General features: G+C 42.8%; 1 protein-coding gene across 2 annotated transcripts in view; it reads left to right on the forward strand.

Moving 5' to 3' along the window:
* The window catches only part of atrx (ATRX chromatin remodeler), a 42,792-nt gene that overhangs the window by 7,014 nt on the left and 19,203 nt on the right, over positions 1-16,575 (forward strand). For both annotated transcript variants that reach the window (XM_078260829.1, XM_078260830.1), the window contains 17 exons: positions 1,657-3,719; positions 4,772-4,844; positions 5,420-5,571; positions 5,654-5,803; positions 5,927-6,044; positions 6,153-6,252; positions 6,537-6,710; positions 8,368-8,509; positions 8,640-8,749; positions 9,651-9,797; positions 11,203-11,380; positions 11,564-11,701; positions 11,788-11,963; positions 12,048-12,165; positions 13,147-13,277; positions 13,530-13,624; positions 13,758-13,897. In XM_078260829.1, the coding sequence (XP_078116955.1) occupies positions 1,657-3,719; positions 4,772-4,844; positions 5,420-5,571; positions 5,654-5,803; positions 5,927-6,044; positions 6,153-6,252; positions 6,537-6,710; positions 8,368-8,509; positions 8,640-8,749; positions 9,651-9,797; positions 11,203-11,380; positions 11,564-11,701; positions 11,788-11,963; positions 12,048-12,165; positions 13,147-13,277; positions 13,530-13,624; positions 13,758-13,897 (4,205 nt within the window). The remainder of the gene's footprint in view (positions 1-1,656; positions 3,720-4,771; positions 4,845-5,419; positions 5,572-5,653; positions 5,804-5,926; positions 6,045-6,152; positions 6,253-6,536; positions 6,711-8,367; positions 8,510-8,639; positions 8,750-9,650; positions 9,798-11,202; positions 11,381-11,563; positions 11,702-11,787; positions 11,964-12,047; positions 12,166-13,146; positions 13,278-13,529; positions 13,625-13,757; positions 13,898-16,575) is intronic.

Here is a 16,575-nt window from a genome sequence, read left to right on the forward strand (position 1 = left end):
GACTCAGACATACTTTCCGCGTTCAGTGGACAGCTGAAAACTTGTACTGGTCGTGCAGCCATGATGTTCCGTGCATTGTCATGGACACGTGCAGCCACTTTCCTGGAACTGCTCGGGCGACCGACAAAAGTCCACAGTGGTCTGCGGCGTGTATATCTGAGCCTGTCTCCACCGCATCCACCTGCGAAGCTGGCAGGTGTGTTTGCCAGACATGCTCTTTGTGCAGGACGGCCAATTGGGACCCGCCAGTGCTCATTGATATCGTCACGTGTCACAAAGCTCTCCGTTGTAAACACTGTCTAGCAGGGAGCCACAAACAGAAAAAATTTGCAGCTTAAAACACAACTTGCTAGTGCAAAGTTAGCACTAGCAAGTTAATTAGCAAGAAGTTAAGAAATAAGATTGTTTAGACTATTTTCTTCATGCAAAAAACGTTTTTTAGTAAAAAAAAAAAAAACATTTCTATAATATTGTTTTTAACTGATAGTATTAATCGGCCAAATTCTTATTGTCGGTTAATGGTTAAACAATGAATCATTAACATTCCTATGCACAATAGAAGTAAGATATGAAGACACTTGCATCTGCTTAACCGGCATTTCCGTGCCTCACTGTGACTTTAACAAACTGCTGAGTTGACTTAGTTTCGCTCCATCTGCACCGCAGCTCTGCTAGAGTGTGTTGGTAAGCTCGGCCTTAAGCCGCTTACACATGACCCGCGGTAAAAGCGATCTGAGCGGGCCGTTCCATTGTTTTCCTATGGGTAGAGTGGTGCCGCCCAACTAGGCGCAGCGCTGCCCCTGGTGTCACGCACCGCTCGGATTTGTTAAAATTTTTTCTACTTTGACCTAGTTGCCGCTGACCTTTTTTAAGGCGAAACCAATTCCAGAACGTTCATGCGCTAAAGTAAATGCGGTAAAGCCAGAGTCATGGAGATGATTTTCCTGTGCTGGTGGGGCGTTCTTCTTCTCCAGCTTTTAGCGGCAGACTAGAACACTTGTGGCGTATACTGCCCCCGTCAGGTCCGGTAGAATTGCGTCCCCTGGTACCTACAGCACTGTAGAAATGGGAGTACCTTCACGTTTTCAGAATGTTGGTACCAACTTGGTACCAAAGTACCGGGGTCTCGTAACATCCCTACATGGAATTCAAACGAAAGCCTTTTTTTTTGTGTTCAAAGTGTATGACATTGTTAACTTATCTGAATTCTTCTTTGAGAGCAACATATAAATTAAATGTTGGTTGTGTTTCTGAGCCTATTGTTCTTTTGTTTCTTTCAAGTTGATCTTTGATAGATTTTTCCGATTTTAGACATATTAAGGCTCAGTCCTTATTAGGAATGCCACAGTCAGGAAATACACCGGTCTTGTGCTGTCCGCTTCCCCCTCGGTGCCCATGTTAACCATAGACTGTATATAGATCTGACTCCTGCTACTCTGTGCTGCGACGCGGCAGCTGTGCGGAGCGGAGCAGAAACTTTGCCCCCACACAACAACGGTGGGGGCGGTGGGCAAGAAATGTCATCGGTGTACATCGGTGTACACCGACTACCGCGGCAAGCCTTTATCCAAGTGCCAATCATTTTGGAAACATTAGTATAAGAGAAGAACTCATTTGCTTTATGCCCTAAATCTCAGTTGAACCTTTCCTCCCCAGGTGGTGTGCTGAAGGGGGCAAGCTCATCTGCTGCGACTACTGCAACAACGCCTTCTGCAAGAAGTGCATCCTGCGTAACCTGGGCAGAAAGGAGCTTTCAGTCATTACTGATGAAAACTCAAAGTGGCACTGCTATGTCTGCAGGTCAGAGCCCCTCCAGGATCTGGTCTCCAAATGCCACCGCATCATGGAAAAACAAGAACTCAAGCAACGAAAACCGGAAAAAAACGAGGAACGTGAAGGCAAGAGGCACAAGAACAAAACGGTCAAAGACCACAAAGCAGTTGTCAATGGGAAAGACCATACCGAAGGTTCAGGGACCATGACATTCTCTTACAAAAAACTGCAGGTACCCAAGGAACTTATAAAGAAAGCAAAAAAGCTTGTTGAAACAACAACTGGTCTGAACAATACATTCATCCAGTTCATCCAGCAGGCAGCCGAGGAGCAGGGAGATAAGTCTATCAGGTACCGGCATTTAAAAGCCTTCAAGGCTGTGCTTGCTGATTTGAAGAAAGCCCACAGTGCTTTGGAGGAGGCTTTGGGACCTGAATTTAAAAATATGGAGTTGCAGAATGGTAACGAAGGGCAACATATTGTGAGAAGGAGCATAAATATTGTAACCCCTGAGGAAAACGACCACATGGATAATGTGGCGGATGCAGAGGATGCCGACACAGAAGAGAATGTTGATGCAGAACAGGAGGCTGACATAAAAGAGGAGGCTGACGTAGAAGAGGAGGCTGACGCAGAAGAGGAGGCTGACGCAGAAGAGGAGGCTGACGCAGCAGACGAGTCGGACAAGGAGCAGCTTAATGAGCAGGAGGTGAACAATGATCAAGTGTCAGGTGAGACCGAAATGAAAGACAACCAAACAAAAACTGATTCACCCAAAAAGACAATCAAAACGGAAGAATGTGATGATGGGCTTGCGTCAGCTGGTGAAATGTCCTTAGATCAAGACATTATGTCTGTGCCTCCTTCGGTTCCTGAAGAACTTTTTCAGATGGTGGAGAGTCTTGCGGATTCCACCATGCTTTCACAGACTGACACCAATTTGGTTACAGGTGCTGATACAAAGTCAAATGGAAACTCAACAGCCTCTCAACCCACCCAGCCCAAGGTGAAGAACCTCATAGTCAAACTGACTCCTGTACCAGTCGTGACGACACGTGGGTCCAGGTCCTCCAGGTCCAAAAACAAAGAAAAAGACGGAGAGATGCAAAAAAATTGTGAAGAAAAATGTGAGAAGGGGAAAGACGATGCTTCTGATGCAGTAGATGGGACACACAGCCCACCACCAAGCCGTCGCTCTAGTAGACTGAAGACCACTCCCTTGAGAAAGCAGGCTGAGAAAAAGGGCAAGGAAGAATCCTCGGAGTCAGAGTCCGAGGAAGATAAGGTCAAGGCCAAATCTTCCAAGAAATCCAGTTACGCCAAAAAAGAGGATGGGGAGGAGGCCAAAGATTCAGAGAAAAAGACGGTGGATTCTGACTCGGACGAAGTTCCTAACATACTGCTGGAGAAAGCTGCAGCAGGCCACAGCACAGATGAGGAACAGGGGACCACAAGTGCTAAAAAGTGTTTATTCAAACTAAACAACACATCCACAAAGGATACAGACAAAGCGTCCAAACGCAAAAGGAAATCTGAAAGCTCTGATTCAGACTTGGAGAACAAAAGTAAAAAGACGTGCAAGAAGAAGAAGAAGAAACAGAATGGCTCAGACTCCACCAACTCCGACTCTGACCAGGAGAAGGAGACAAAGAGTAAAGCGGCCACAGCGAAGAGGAGATCTAGCCGTGTGAAGAAACAAGATGAAGCGAAAGAGGAAGACAGAAACTCACCTGAGAGAAAGGCAACCAGGGGGAGAAGGTCTTATGAAAATAAGCGCAAGGGAAGGAGCCCCAAAGCCACCTCCAAGCTGCAGTCATCCTCCAGTGAGGATGAGGAGGAGCAGCCGGCTGAAGGTGACTCCGGAGAGGACAGCGACGAGCAAAAGATCAAACCCATTGTGGATGATAATGTGGTCGGAGGAAGTGGACCTTTCCATCAATCCTCAGGTAATTTGGTCTAGAAGAGAAGTGGTGCTCAGATCAGTGTCCGTGAGTTATAAGAAATAACATGTTGGGAACTACGTTTAATTGCTTTTTTGCTGAGTTATATTATTAGATTGATACCACTCATGTTATATAAAATAAAAACTATATGAAGCTGGAGCCGGCAGGCGCTTAGCAAAAAGCTAGCCTGGCTTTGTCCAAAGGTAACAAAATATGCCTACCAGCACCTGTAATGAACTAGGGGTGGGGGAAAATATCAATACAGCATAGTATCGCGATATTTTTCGTGGCAATACTGTATCGATACACAGACGCCAAGTATCGTTTTAATGCAATATCTACATTGCCCATTATCAGCAACCATTCATCCAATGTTCCATAGGGACATTCTGTTTACTAATCGGATATCATTTTAAAAGGCTAACTCAGAAAACATTGGAGAACCCTTCTGCAATTATGTAAGCACATGATGTAATCTGAAAACTGCTGCCCTGGTTAAAAAAAAACAATGCAACTGATCTCAGCTGGTATTCTGTCTATAATGGAGTGGAATGGAAATTTCTAAGTGACCCCAAACTTGTGACCGATAGTTGGTCAGCTTGTCTGCTTGACAATCCCATTTTGCAGCAATAAAATTGAAGTGAGATTAACCAACGGAGAAATTTATATTTTTAGATCCAACAGTTCCCTTTTGGGGACATAATTTGAAATTTGGAAAAATGTTGAAGTTGGAACAAAGGTAAAAAAAAAAATTGCATATATATCGCGGAATATTGCACTTAATGTTAATACACGTTTAAAATTGCAGTAATATCGTATCATGACATAAGTATCCTGATGATATCGTATTGTGAGGCCTCTGGTGATTCCCACCCCTATAATGAACATGTTATCTCATTTGCTGAAGTTGAAAACAACAACAGATGTATAAAAAGTTACTTACCAGAGTCTTGCCAGGCAACTCTGCAAATTCGCATATTTCGCAAAATGTCAAATTATTCCTTCAATGACTTACGTGCTCTTCCATTAACAGTGTGTGCTATTTTGTTGCGTAGGAGATGAAGAGGGCGATAAAGAAAAAGTTTCTCAGGTTTGTGAAGATGATGACGATGATGATCCTGAAAACAGGTACAAAACAACAAAAGATATCAAGAGTTATGTCTACAGCATTCAAGGTCCACAACGAAAGCAGTTTCTTTACTGTGTGTTTACTAGTTTTTAGAGCAAATGTAAGGATTTGAATTGTCTATCAGGTAGAGCTGTTTAACTTAATATATTAGCTTAGCTCTGATGGCATACTGCAATACTGGACTCACCGAGCCCAGTGCGAAGGCTCACAGCCGGGTCCTTACTGAAGAGTGTTGTGTTATTTAAATACTTCAGAGCCTGTCCTCTGGGAAGCTTTTCTCTCTGGTTTATCTCCTTGAATCTGTATTTTTGCTGATAGCAATGCCATAGTGTCATGGTATTTCTATAGGCATGCCTGTGGTTTATTTTCTTTCCTATTATTAAATATACCATTTTCAATTATGTTTTCATCAAGGATAATCAATTATTTGCTTATAACTGACTATTTGTAATATGACTGTTTCACAGATTTGTTTGTGTAATTCTGTAGAAGCTCATTTTTATTATGTATTTGATATAATTGACCCCTTCTTCCCATTTTGTCTGTCTGTTCGTGTGTCTTTCTTTACTGAAAGGATTGCAAAGAAAATGCTTCTCGCCCAAATAAAATCCAACTACTCTTCTGGAGCAGAGAGCTCCTCTGATAATGAAGGAGCAGATAAGGACGAAAAGTCCTCCAAGAAAGTTAAAAAAGAGGAGGATGAGGATGAAGAAGAGGAGCAACAAGGTAACATACATATACCTAGTTGCTTTCAAATTAACCTCTGTTATTATGTATCATCTCAAACTAGTTGTTTTTCTCTTTGAAGACAAGGATTCAGAAGACTCTAGCTCTGATGTTGAAGTGAAGAAACGCGGCAGACGCCACAAATTGCTTCGTCATAAACTCTCGCTGAGTGAGGGTGAATCAGGAGAGGAGCAAGCTGCCAGTAAAGAGAAGAAGAACAAGAAGAAGAAAGGTTCATTTAGAATCTTTTCATTTCTGTGTGTGATGTCTAACCATATGAGTGCAAATATTGTAAACGGAATTCTAATGCCGGCAAGTGACTTTTGTTACTTTGTCTTTTGTTTGTCTGTCTCAGTGGGCAGCGATGACTCTTCAGACTCAGACTTTGAGAAGTCAGAAGAGTCCAGTGAAGAGTCGGGGATAAGCGAGGAGCTTAGTGAATCAGAGAACGAGGGAAAGCGCCGAAAGACCAGGTGAGAAGAGAGAACTTAACCCTATCAATAGTAATGTATTCCTGCCACTGTAACTGGATTGATCTCCTACTGCTCTTGCTTTGATGGGATCCTGTTTTGTGTCTGAAGATCTGCAAAGAAGAAGGACCAGGAGAAACCGAGAAGTTACAAACAGAAGAAGAAGCGACGCAGGATCAAAGTTCAGGATTCCTCTTCCAGCAATGAGAAGGTGTTTAAAATGGAGAGCACTTGGTCGTAGTCTTGAACAGTTTTTTATTTATTTTTTTTCTATGGCAGGTTTTGCCAGGTGGAGGAGATGGACCCACACAACATTTACTAGTCAAGTCATGCATGAAATATAAAATGTTATTTGAAGTTACCCCTGGAGCATGTTATGAGGATTGTTGAGGGCACAAATTAATCATAGGGTTGCTCGGCTACTGATCATAGGCAGTGAATTTATTTCCTAAGGGCTGAAGATGAGAGGGCTGAACTTAATGTTCATTTTCACAGAGTGGAGAGGATGATGATGACCCAGATGGAGAAGAACGCAAACAACGCAAAAAGATTCGCAAAATCCTGAAGGACGACAAGCTGCGGACAGAGACGAGAGATGCTCTAAAAGAAGAAGAGGAGAGGAGGAAACGTATAGCTGAGAGAGAGGCACTCAGGCAGAAACTTCGAGAGGTAAAAATGGAATGTTCTGCTGTTAATCTAAAGCCCTGAGCACCAGTGTTGGTTAGTCTCCTGATAATGCTGCTTGCAAGTTAACATGTTCAAGAAGTCATTCAATGCTGAGATACAATTTTGAGGATTTTCCCCAGTTGTAAGAGCAGGTAAGGACTGGCTGAACATTGCTGTTATGATACCAAAGCCAATAATGGACTCAAGTGGATGACACATAACCACTGTGAGTTAGGCAGACTGTTAACAGTCCAGCCTGCTGCTCATCGCTCACTCTGTCAAATCAAACAGTTGGAGAGTCCACTTTGCTTAAAGTAATTAAACTCCAAACTGTGCTCATCAAAGTGTGAGAACACCGAAGGAGTGGCATAAGTCTGATTAGATACCACTGTCTGCATGACAGCCCTAGATAAGCTTGGTAATGCTGTAAACAACCTGATTAATCGGTACCTTTTTATGCGTTTGCCAGTAGTTGGGATAAAGTGCATAACATATTTAGATTGATTTTGTAAAATAGAAGACGAGCCATTAAGGCGCTTACCCACTGCTAGTACCAGCTAGGCTCGGCTCGACTCGGCCGCGGTGCCCCGTCCTCCTTTTTCCATTCCAGATTTAGTACCGCCTCATGCGTGAGGCGAGCGTGGCTGGTCGTCATAGCGACACCGCAGGAAACTGCCGTGACCTATTGCAACACACACACAGAACATCGAAGGTGTGTTGTTTTTGATTCTCGGCATGTGGCTGTTTCAAAAGAAACTGGAGGCAGCAAAAAAAAGGTTTTAGGACATCCCCGTCTGTCGCTAGCAATAATGACGCAGTGATTAGGGACGATTCTCTCCGACCAATCAGTAGTCTGCAGGTTTTCAAGTCACCTTTTGGTATCGCCTCAGCTCGCTTGGAACATCGACGGAGATGATACTAAAAAAAGTCGGCAGGTACCAGGGACTTTTTTTCCATAATGGAAAACCCCAAAAAGGCAAGTCGAGCAGGTACCATGTAATGGAAAAAAGCCATTCGTCTCAATAGGGTTTCTTCATCTTAAATCCAAATGTTTTAGTCATAGGCCAGACAGGTAAAAAGTCAGCTATTTAGCTGGCAGCCAGCCCAACTACAGTAAGTGACAGACAATCTAAACAATAAACCATTAAACGTGGTAAATGGTAAATGCTTTTTTTTTTTTTGTTGTTGAAATTGCAACAATTATGATACCTACATGTTCTTTCCCACAATAAATGGTTGTCGGAAAGCATGCATTTGAAGTAGAATTTCATCAAAATACTGTGTCCTGTTTGTTTTTTATTTTTGTGTATAATAGTGGTACTAGTAGTGCTATTACAGTATGAGCTTGCTTGCACTAAATACACAGGCACTTAACATACCTGCGTTAGGCTGTTGTAGTTGTGCTTTAAACGATTACATTTCAATTTTATCAATTTAAAACTGTCTGCTTTCGTGTTCATTAGAGTTTAACTAATACAGTATATCTTGCACTTGTATATATAGTAGATGGGATGAACCTTTTGACACACTTGCAGAATTACACTTTTTGAAAAGTTGTAAAAGAAATTTCTCTTTAGGTAATATCTGATTGACTTTTATGACTTTTAATTAAACTGACGTATGTTTGTGTGACCCCTCTCTATCTCTGATCCTTCTTCAGACGATTGTAGTGGAGGAGTCTTCCCAGATGAACTGTCCCATCACCACCAAGCTGGTGCTAGATGAGGATGAAGAGACCAAGGAGCCGCTGGTGCAGGTGCACAGGAACCTTGTCACAAAGCTCAAACCTCACCAGGTTGACGGTAAGGACAAAGTGAATTTGGTCACAAAACAATTAACATGGCTGAACTGCAATATTAGCCAACATAAACCTGCATGTGAAACACCGAGATGCTCTGAGCTATAATGTCGGCCCCTCTGTTTTTGTTTCAGGGGTGCAGTTCATGTGGGACTGTTGCTGTGAATCTGTGAAGAAGATCGAGAAGTCTCCTGGCTCCGGCTGCATCCTCGCCCATTGTATGGGTCTGGGGAAAACTCTGCAGGTATGCAGAAGAGAGCAGCATGCCTGTCTGGGGTGACAATTACACTAAATATGCGCAATACAGGAAAAAGGAAAACATGAATCTTAAACATTCAGATTTTTTTGAAGTGGGGTCGTATGAGGTTTTTATCCTTAGTCAGTGTATTACCTACAGTAGATGGTGGTCGGCATGCCCCCAGTAAGGAGAAGCAGTCGGGAGCGCTGACATGAAAGCTTAGCAACGTACTGCTGAGGATGGGGGCAGCAGCAAACGTTGGTGAATCTGAACTAACCCTTGAAAACACTAAAGTCACACAGTAACACAAACTGATCGAGGCTGCGGTAGACCAGCAACTCTTTTTTTCTGCGAGGCAAAATTACTGTTTTTGTCAAAAGGAGTCTGGTGGCTTTGAATAGAGCATAGATGGCTTTAACAGCTTCAGTTCACTGTTTGAAAGGGCTGTCTGACGGCAAGGTAAAGGGGTGGAAATATTCTAAATATAGCTTACACATGAACTGATAATTCTTTTAGGTGGTCCTTTTTGTAGGTGGCTAAAAAAACGTTTTGCTGCTACCCCATCCTCAGCAATACATTACTTAGCTTCCGTGTCAGTAGCCTACTCCTGCCTGCCTCTCCAAATTGGGGACTGGCTGACCGCCATCTACTGTGGATAATACACTGACTATGGATAAGTACATCAAATATCATACATGCCATTCTTGTACAAACTGTGGCAATCCAAGCCTAATACAACATCTTTTAGGTGTCACAAACCTGTGATAGTGCATTAAAGAACTGTGAGAATTTTATATGAAAACTGCCATTTTAAGCCTGTTAAACCCTAATGAGTTAATCAGTGTCTGCAGACCAGCGTGGTGTCATACTGTTAGCCATGTTTAACTGTTCTGTTTTTGCCCTGTAGGTGGTGACATTACTTCACACTTTGCTGCTTTGTGAGAAGCTCAATTTCTCCACAGCACTGGTGGTTTGTCCCCTGAACACTGTCCTTAATTGGCTCAACGAGTTTGAGAAGTGGCAAGTAGGAATGAAGGATGACGAGAGTTTAGAGGTAGGGAGTTGCTTTTCACCTCTTTCACACAAATGACCAGGGTCGGACCAGGGTTATCTGACAAATGTTCAACCCTTTTTTTGGCAATTCAAACCAAGCCAGTCAACAAGGGTGGATCCCTGGTCACGACAATTCCGATACGAACTGAATCACAACCTGGAAGTGATGCATTCCAATTGGGCTGCACAACGTTTGTCATGAAAAGATACAGGCAACGCAATTTTCTGTTCATGTTAACGGCGCATGTTAAAATCCGGTGCCAATAGGGCACGTGATCAGAGAATGGTTTACGGAGCTTTGAAAAAATACTTTGATACAGAGCGTTCTATGAATGGAATGAAGCATTTTAAATATCGCTCGATCAGGTGAATTTGATCGTGGGAAGCCAAAATCGTGATCGTGATTAAAATTCGATTAATTGTGCAGTCCTACATTCCAACTACCTTACGTGTTGGAAATGGCCCGATCATATTAAGTGAACATCTCATGTTGTCGAATACTCCAATCCAGCTGTAGACCATCATAACTAATGGAGACAGATGTTCTTTTCTCTTCCTCTGCATTTCATTCATTGCAGATGCATCGGTAAACAAGGATGTAGGCTACTCTAGTATTGATTAATGACCATTTTAAGACGAGGGAAGAACATTTCTTTGTTATCATTAAAAGTAAAGTTAGGCTTTGCTGTTGGCTTCTTGACTCGTTTTTAAAAAGACCGCAAGAGACGGAGAGATTGGCGCGAGCCAGCAGCCACACTGAACTGCAGGCTGCAAGTGTGTGTGTGTGTGTGTGTGTGTGTGTGTGTGTGTGTCTCTCAAAATGACAGAATTAAATAAAACTTATTTTAATATGTTTACAATTTAATGCTGGGTTTTCACAGGCAGCTCTGCAAAAGTTGACATGGAGTCAACTTTGGAGAACGGGCAGAGTGGTGAACATCCGGGCACTTTCAAACTGTCAGCGGACTTCGCTCATACGGCTGTTCTCATAGGGAATTAATTGAACCGCTCTACTCTTCTGTTGCTGAAGCTGCCTGTGAAAACCCAGCGTTAAGCACAGTGAGACAAAATCTATTGTGTATGTATGTTTTTTTTTCCAAAGTGTGCGGCGACCTGTAACTACTGTGACCCCCCTCCCATTTCCAACCAGTCACATAGTTTGTCCCTTTCCCAGTTGTTAGCGACCCTGGTTGTGTGAAATTTACATTGAAATCAACCCGTGTCTGACCCATTCGGGAAACACAAAGTCAAGCCTGGTTCAAACCTGGTTGAGCCCTTGGCGTGAACGGGGTATTTGTAACTTTTCCAAGTAGTTTCTATTTGACAGCTGTGCCGTTGTTTGTTTTTTCTGTGCATTTATCACACCCCTGATTTATGGCTTTTTTTTTTATCGATGTGTTTACCAGGTATCTGAGCTGGCCACAGTTAAGAGGCCACAGGATAGAGCATACGCCCTCCAGCGATGGCATGATATGGGTGGAGTAATCATCATCGGTTACGAAATGTACCGAAACCTGACGCAGGGCAGGAACATCAAGAGCAAGAAGCTCAAAGAGACCTTTCAGAAGACACTGGTAGATCCAGGTACAGACAGAGACAGGGCTCACGTAGTAGGAGCTGAAAAATAAATAAAAAGATTTGGGCCGTAATGTTGTAAAAAAATAAAATTGTTATCGAAGTACAGGTATTGGTATCAAAATGTTTTGATTGATACCCAGCCCTACTTCCATCTGTAATGAGCTTATTTTTTTCTTTTACTTTCACCAGGTCCAGACTTGGTGATCTGTGATGAAGGACACATCCTAAAGAATGAGGCGTCTGCTGTGTCCAAAGCGATGAATTCTATCAGGACAAGGAGGAGGGTTGTGCTGACTGGAACACCTCTGCAAAACAACCTCGTTGAATGTGAGACTGCCTGGTTATATAGAGGACGTCAATCCAAGATTTTGTGTGGCTGTATCTAAAACTTGTGATCTTTGTGTCCTTACCAGACCACTGCATGGTGAACTTCATCAAGGAGAACCTGCTGGGGTCAGTTAAGGAGTTCAGGAACCGCTTCATTAACCCCATTCAGAATGGTCAGTGTGCCGACTCCACACTACAAGATGTCCGGATCATGAAGAAAAGGGCTCACATCCTCTATGAGATGCTGGCCGGCTGTGTCCAGGTAAAAAAATATTGCTTGACTTGTTCTCTTTGACCTCCTTCCCTTTGCCATCTAAAAAGAGGGATTTATTTCTGCTTTCCACAGAGGAAAGATTACACGGCACTCACCAAGTTCCTGCCTCCTAAACATGAGTATGTGTTGTCGATCAGAGTGACCCCTATCCAGTGTAAACTATACAGATACTACCTGGAGCACTTCACAGGTGAGAACCATGCTTAACTAAACAGGAGCACAGGGTGTTGAGAATGGCAGTGCCACTTCCAACTACTCTGATATTTTTGGGTGTTAGGTGCAGCAGAGCCTCTAGGGGCTGCTAACAGGGCTTTTACAGTGTCAGGTCTGATTGCTCAGCCAGGGATTTAGACCAGTCTTAGACTAGAATGAAATTCAATTGAGAATTCCGCTGGAAAACGTGTGTAGTCTAGGACTAGGCTAAATCCTTCTGCAGGAGTCTTGTTTCTCTTAAAAGTGCTTTCTCACTGGATGTCTTTTACTCAGAAAGGGTTTTTAAAAAATTAAGTTTTCGTGCTGCATTGTTAAGTCGTTTAGTGGACTTTCCTCTCAGAACGTGGCCCAGGATGTGTGTGTGAGAGTGGCAGCTGGCAGAGTGCCGCAGGCAGGGTTTAAGCCCAGTTTCCCACGTCTCCCTAATGAAGAGCTCTGGGAGAGCGGGAACAGAGGGTGGGGGGGTAAAAGCGGGGAATGTGGGGGCATAAAGAAAAGGGAAAGAAGTTTAGGTGGAGGAGGGGCCAGAGGTTTTACACCAAAAGCAAAAACAAAGTATAGGAGAGCTGGTATGTAAGAAGAGGAGTGATGGGGGTGTGGAGGGGTCAGAAGTTACGGTAAAACGCACCGTAACTTCTGACCCCCCTGGTTCGATGCAGGCCAACAAACAGCAGTTACAACATTAACATTTCAGCAACTGCCACTCAATTAAGTTCATAAATCCGCTGATTGACCAGATCAGAATGGCTGATACTCAGTGCTTGGTATGATTTTTGTTTTGTGTAAATACTGATTTTCCTCCAGTTTGTCCTTAGTCAGTTGGTTAGGGGCAGACATCAGTGTTGCACTACATTTTCCACACGTGTCTGTATGTCTGAAGAGATTGAGGGCACGCTGTCAAGTTCATAATGCAAACACACATCCATCTTCCTCCTCACACTCTTTCCCTTGTATGCAGGTGTGGGGAATGCTTTGGAGGGGAGCCGTGGCCGCGCAGGGACCAAACTCTTCCAGGATTTCCAGATGCTCAGCAGAATCTGGACCCATCCCTGGTGCCTTCAGCTGGACTACATCAGTAAAGAAAACAGGGTAGGGCTGAGGAATATGAGACTTAACCACACTAAACACTAACTCAAAAACTGGAGATACATTAGCACACACACTGCGGGAAAACAATAGAAATGTAGTGCTGACAGGTCATGCACTGAGGGAGAACAACATGTATATTGCCACTGCGGCAAAATGTTTCCCTTATGCATAATTTCTGCTACCCACGATCCAGCTCTGTGTTTGGTTGACCTATATCGTCGCACAGACTTACACTAGTGCGCTCTCTTGCAGGGTTTCTTTGACGAGGACAGTATGGATGAGTTCATCGCTTCAGAAACAGAAGAATCCTCCATGAGTATGACCTCTGACGATGAGAGGACGAAAAAGTAAAATAAGATTTCACTTCTATTATTTCTTGTTGTATATTCACACAAAAATGACCTCATTTACCTGCCCTTCTCTCTTGCATCTGTTACTCTCACTGACCCCGTCTCCTCCACCATTCATCCTTCGTAATAGGAAAAAGAAGCAAGGGAAGGGAAAAAAGAAAGGGTCTGATGACTCGGACAGTGATGACGTGGAGGTCATCAAGGAGTGGAACACCAGCTCTCGGGGCAGAAATGGAGAGGGTCGAGTTAGACCAGAGCCTGTAGAAGAAGGTAAGTTCCTCATACATATGGGAGCATTATGGGTAGTCGGTTGGGTAATAGAGGTCCGGGAACATCTGGGGTGACTTGCCTCTGCTCAGAATGATGACTCTCAAACACAGACCATAGGTCTCAACTATAGGGGTGTCACGAGTCAAACTTTTTACAGGCACAATAAGAGCCACTAGATTGCAGAAGGGTACTTGCAACGACTTTTTCTCAAATTATTTTTTTAGTGGCACAATTGAAGGAACCATTATTTCGGTACATTTTCAATTTAAAATCAAAATCGTGGCACCCCTACTCAATCATATTTGAAAAACACCTTTTGACACTTATAACCATGTGTAATTATAAAGGATAGTAACTTTGTAGAGCCAGTTTTGTGTAGCCAGCCTAATTATTTCAAGCTCAATTTTTTGTTCCTAGATAGACTGAAAAATATCAACAGAATTCACTGAGATATGCAGACTTCAGGGACTAGGTGATGTCAATAAGCAGTGTAAGGTTGCAGTTGTCAGTTTCACATTATGCCGTGGTATGAAAATTGACGGTTATAATACCATGTACATTTCCTTATGTACGGTATTGGGGGAAAAAAACGGGACACTTTTTACTTCATACTTCACTTTAAAAAATATTTTTCAATTATGAATACAAAAAGCATTTGTTCAACCACAAACACCTTCTGTTTTTATTTCTTTAAAGCCAAGTTTTGCAACAAAGACAAAACAATTTTAGAACATTGCAGGGAAAAGTTGCAGCGGTCTGAACTGGCCCGTCTCTGCTCGACTCAAGCCAGCTGATGGCGTCGCTGGTTTTAGAACGTAAGGGACGTCACTTGTTTCGACAGCCAATAGCGAAGTCAGCTTGTAAGGTCTGCTACAAACTATAGTAATAAAATGATCCATTTTTTTTCTATGTTACAAACTGTCAACTAGTCCAAATGGCAGTTTTAGAACGAGGCTCAATGACGAGCACGGTATGTGGTCAAGCAAGCTAGAGAGTGAAGAGATGAAATGGCGTCACAACAAAGCAGTAAATCACAAATAAAACTTTTTCGCTCTTTCATCATTCAAAGTGCAACTGTAGCAAGCATCTCACTATCACTTTTAGACTAACCTTATCCACATTCATATTTTGATGCAACAAATGAAATATCAGCTACAAAAAAGCCTTAAAGTCGGATGTTATAACGGAAGTACAGAGAGTCGTTACTATGGAGATGATACACCGTCTCGTCTCGTTGCATTGGTGTAAACCGGCACGTGTGTGTTTCAAGTATCGTCTCGTCACAAATCTTTGGTCTGATTAATAATAATTATTGTCTAACTCGTATACTGTGATAACATGAAATTGTACCATTTTCTGAGATCGTTATCAATCCCTGAAAATCTCATACTGTTGCAACCCTAAAGCAGTGTAATGTTTTTAAATTGTTAACTAAATGTGTGTTCCGTTTTTATGGCTCTGGCTGGTTAAAGCCCGGGCGACTGTAAAGCAGTTTTGGTCTATCTATTAATGACACCTGTAACCCAAGCAAACGCCTTTTTGAGTGTGGCCTAAAGAAAAACAAAAACTGTTAAAAACAAAAATTTGAGCTGGCTTTGCGATGCTTTAGAGGTCACTCTATTATTAGTCTCACTTGCCGGATGTACAGTGCTGGGATAAAGCCTGATGTGCCAGATGTCAGGCATTCTCCTCCCCTTCCGCTGTCTATTTTGCAAGGGCATCGTCGTTTCATCCGGGGCTTAGCGCTGCCCAAGACGGTTGTGATTAGTTTAAAGTAGGGCTGCAGCTATCGATTATTTTAGTAATCGATTATTCTACCGATTATTCCATCGATTAATCGAGTAATCGGTTAAGAAATACTTAGTAAGAAATACTTAGTAAACAGCAATAGTAAATATTTATTATTGCTGTGTACTTAAAAAAAAAAGAAGGAAAAACAATTTTTTTTTTTGTTGAACCGCTCCACTCTTCTGGTTTTTTTTGAAAAAGAAAAACATTTTATTGCCAAATTCCAAGTACATTTTGTTGCAACAAATGTTAATATTTTTCACCCCCTTCCCCTTCTTGCCTCTGGCTCTTTGCACTGGATGTGCAAAAGAGCTGTTCACTAAGCCCAGGTAAATGTGACTGTACAAAGCTTACAGCAGGGCTATTCAACTACACTGTTCTGGGGGACACATTTTAAGAAGGCTAATACTGAGTGAGGAGAAAGAATGCAGACATCACCGGCATGATGACATCATTCACGTGCATATTAAGTGGCCGTGCTGGGGGGAGGAGCCGATTTGTCTCCAGCAGCAGCTAAGTTTCCAAAGATTAGTAGCAAACTAGTAAACAGACTACAAACTGATAGCTCTCGTTTTAGTTTGTTGGTAAAACATCGCTATTAGCAGAGTAGCATGCTGTAGGCTAGTTGTGTAAAACAGCGCGGTGGACGAGAGCAGCAGACTTTAGTTAGCTACCTGGTGTCGGGTTCGCTCCGTGGAATGGATGAGTAGACTGGATGTTTTCTACAGAGATGATGTAGCAGCTTAAAATGATCACAAACTTTCTGTCGTTTTCTCTCGCCTGTCTCTTCTCTTAGACCCTCGCTATTTTCGTCTTTGTTCATTTGTAATCTGGGCTGTCAGTCTCGTGCATAGACAGTATATAAACGGTCTTGTGTCCACAGAAGCGTC

The sequence above is a fragment of the Sander vitreus genome, chromosome 10 (assembly GCF_031162955.1).
Source record: "Sander vitreus isolate 19-12246 chromosome 10, sanVit1, whole genome shotgun sequence".
In the NCBI taxonomy this organism is placed as follows: domain Eukaryota; kingdom Metazoa; phylum Chordata; class Actinopteri; order Perciformes; family Percidae; genus Sander; species Sander vitreus.